General features: G+C 38.0%; 2 protein-coding genes across 4 annotated transcripts in view; both read right to left on the reverse strand.

Moving 5' to 3' along the window:
* Nucleotides 1–2,615, reverse strand: part of LOC118737886 (phosphoribosyl pyrophosphate synthase-associated protein 2) — a 145,754-nt gene that overhangs the window by 36,432 nt on the left and 106,707 nt on the right. The window lies entirely within an intron of this gene.
* LOC118736735 (sodium-independent sulfate anion transporter-like) overlaps nt 1–2,615 on the reverse strand; it is an 11,096-nt gene that overhangs the window by 7,011 nt on the left and 1,470 nt on the right. Inside the window, exons 3-4 of the mRNA XM_036466751.1 lie at nt 1,632–2,409; nt 312–614 (exon numbers count right to left, since the gene is read on the reverse strand). Coding sequence (XP_036322644.1) covers nt 312–614; nt 1,632–2,409 — 1,081 coding nt within the window. The remainder of the gene's footprint in view (nt 1–311; nt 615–1,631; nt 2,410–2,615) is intronic.

Here is a 2,615-nt window from a genome sequence, read left to right on the forward strand (position 1 = left end):
GAAACACCAGGTCCCGTCTTATTCGCAGAAAAAAAGTTGAAATTTGTAGACCAGTGTTATCTAATCTTTATTTAAAAAGAAGTAGAGTATACTTTAAACCAGCGTTTATGAACACTTAGATTTGAGCATGTTATTATCGTTCCTGATTTTAGATAGAAACTGTGTCACGAAATGTTCTTTTTAAACACCCTTTCCTTGATAAAGACAAAGGTGACATTATTGAGATTGAAACACTATTTTAATTTTAGTAGTTCCTTAGCCAAATAATTCAATCACTCGTGGAAATTGCATACATTTTAGGATGTACTTACTTTTACTACGCCACATCGGCTTGATTACGCGATATTGTAGCATAAAGATCGTCGCGGAAACAATAATTGCAGCCAAAGCAGCTTTCGGAACATAGTAGAAGGCAGGAGTTAGATAAAGTAAAGCGAACATCACAAGAATTCCCGCATACAAATTTGACATCTGAGTTCTAACACCGCTGGCATTCAAGACAGCACCTCGAGCCAAAGGGCCATTGCCACGAAAACCCTGCGCAAAGGAAGTGCCAACATTACAAAGGCCAATGGCGATGAGTTCTTGATTAGCATCACAAGGCTTGCCATCGGCTGGTAATAAAAAATAAAACAATAATTATATTGTATACATACATACTTATGTATGTACATTTGCCACACCATTTACTATTTTATAGCGGAAACACAATGCCGACGAACGGCGAACTCACCACAGCGAAATTCGCGCTGTCAAAATTAGAACACCCGCAAGCCCAATTCTGTGTTTTCTTGATAAATTATTTTTAAAGAAATTGTATCAAGATTTTTATCAAGTAAAAGCTCCCGTCGCATTCGGTGTCAATGTTTATTAAATAAAAAGCTCTACAATTTCCACAAGAGGGGAACTAATTTCCACACGAGAGGAACTGATTTCATTGTCACATATGAAAAATATGAATTTAAAAGCAAACAAGCTTTTGACTGCCGTAGCCGAGTAGATAGAGATGGCTATAAATTCTGGGTGTTCCAGGCTCAATTGCCGGCTCATGAAGTATTTAAATGATAGAACCCATTTTATTACTATACAAAATTCATAATTCAATAATAAAAGGTTTGCTCAAAAGCATTTTCAATCTTGATAATTTATCAAGAAAAGAGCTTAAGATTTCTCTGCTAGAATTGCAATTCTTAATAAATAATAAAAAATTTATAAATCATAAATTTTTTTTACTTATCAAGTGCAAAGAATCGGGCTGTAAATTGAACACAGCCAAAGCGAAATGCGAAGTACGCTCGGCGGCCTTTCGTGGCGATAGATTTATTTCTATTGCCCTGCTGGGCGATGGCAGCTGTAAGTTGTGGATTCATTAAATCTGGCTTACAAGAAAATAATTTATAATAATTTTTCTTTGTTTTATATTTATATTTGTTATCATTTCCGAATATGGTTTCGTTTTTTCTAAATATGGTCACACAAATTATAAAGGCGACCGAATGGCATCAGCTGTTTTCGCTACCGCTCTAATTCTGTTTAAGTAGGCGAAATAGCTGGGCAAACGGTGAACGACAGCATCGCCCAATTCGGCGAATTTGACCATTCGCCGGTATTGTGTTTCAAGCATTACTCACCAAAAGTTTGTATCAGTGCTGTGGTTTCCAGCAGCGAAACTAGCGGTATCACAATTAGACCAGCACCCAAACTGCTTACCATATCAATGAAATTTTCATGCGTTCGCACAAGCTCGCCGCTGGTGGTATTAGTGAAGGTATCTATAAAAAATGCTGGCATCTTCAGTTCGGGTAATCCCTGTGGCACATAACCGACCATACGAAAGATATCGATGCCGGAATGGAGCAAATCATAACCTAATAGACCGACCAACATCACAAGAACTGCATTACGTGAAGTGCCAATCAACCAGATGATCTGCTGCAATACACGCTGCCAACATGCTTTGCCCTCCTTCGGGCCGATAGTGACAAAGGTCATCGAACGCATAGAGAGTAATATAATAACCGAACTTATACCCAAAGCGGCATCATTCCAGCTGATATTATGAAAATCCTTAACTATGGAGATCCACATGTGTACTAGCGTCTCGCCAGTTGTATCTACAACCAACATATCCTTAAGTTGTGAGGTAAAAATGATTAATGAAGCGGCGCTGGTGAAGCCTGCACTGACCGGTCCAGATACGAAGTCGATGAGGAAACCTAGCTGAAATATGCCCATCAGCACTTCAATGAGGCCAGTAAGAAAGGTGAGTAGAATTGTTTTTTCCAAACTGCCACGAGCAATTTGAAACGTCAGCAATGCGGCAATGGCAGTAGGTCCAAAAGGCACATCTTTGCTGGTGCCGAAAATAACGTAGATAAAGCAGCCCAAGAAGCAGCTGTACAGTCCATACTGCAAAAAGAGTGCAAAGTTAGAATATACGCTAATGTGTATATGTATGTACATGTATATAAGATCTAAGAAGTCTTTAATTGGTAAATATAAACACATTTTAACAATGTTTACAACAATTATAGATAACGGACTACGAATGAGAATAATATGTATTTTATGGCGTTATCTTCTCTCGAAAAAAATGTGACCTTCTTATATGGCAA

This window comes from Rhagoletis pomonella, unplaced genomic scaffold (assembly GCF_013731165.1).
Source record: "Rhagoletis pomonella isolate Grant_MI unplaced genomic scaffold, Rhpom_1.0 Rhpom_scaffold_00004, whole genome shotgun sequence".
Taxonomy (NCBI): domain Eukaryota; kingdom Metazoa; phylum Arthropoda; class Insecta; order Diptera; family Tephritidae; genus Rhagoletis; species Rhagoletis pomonella.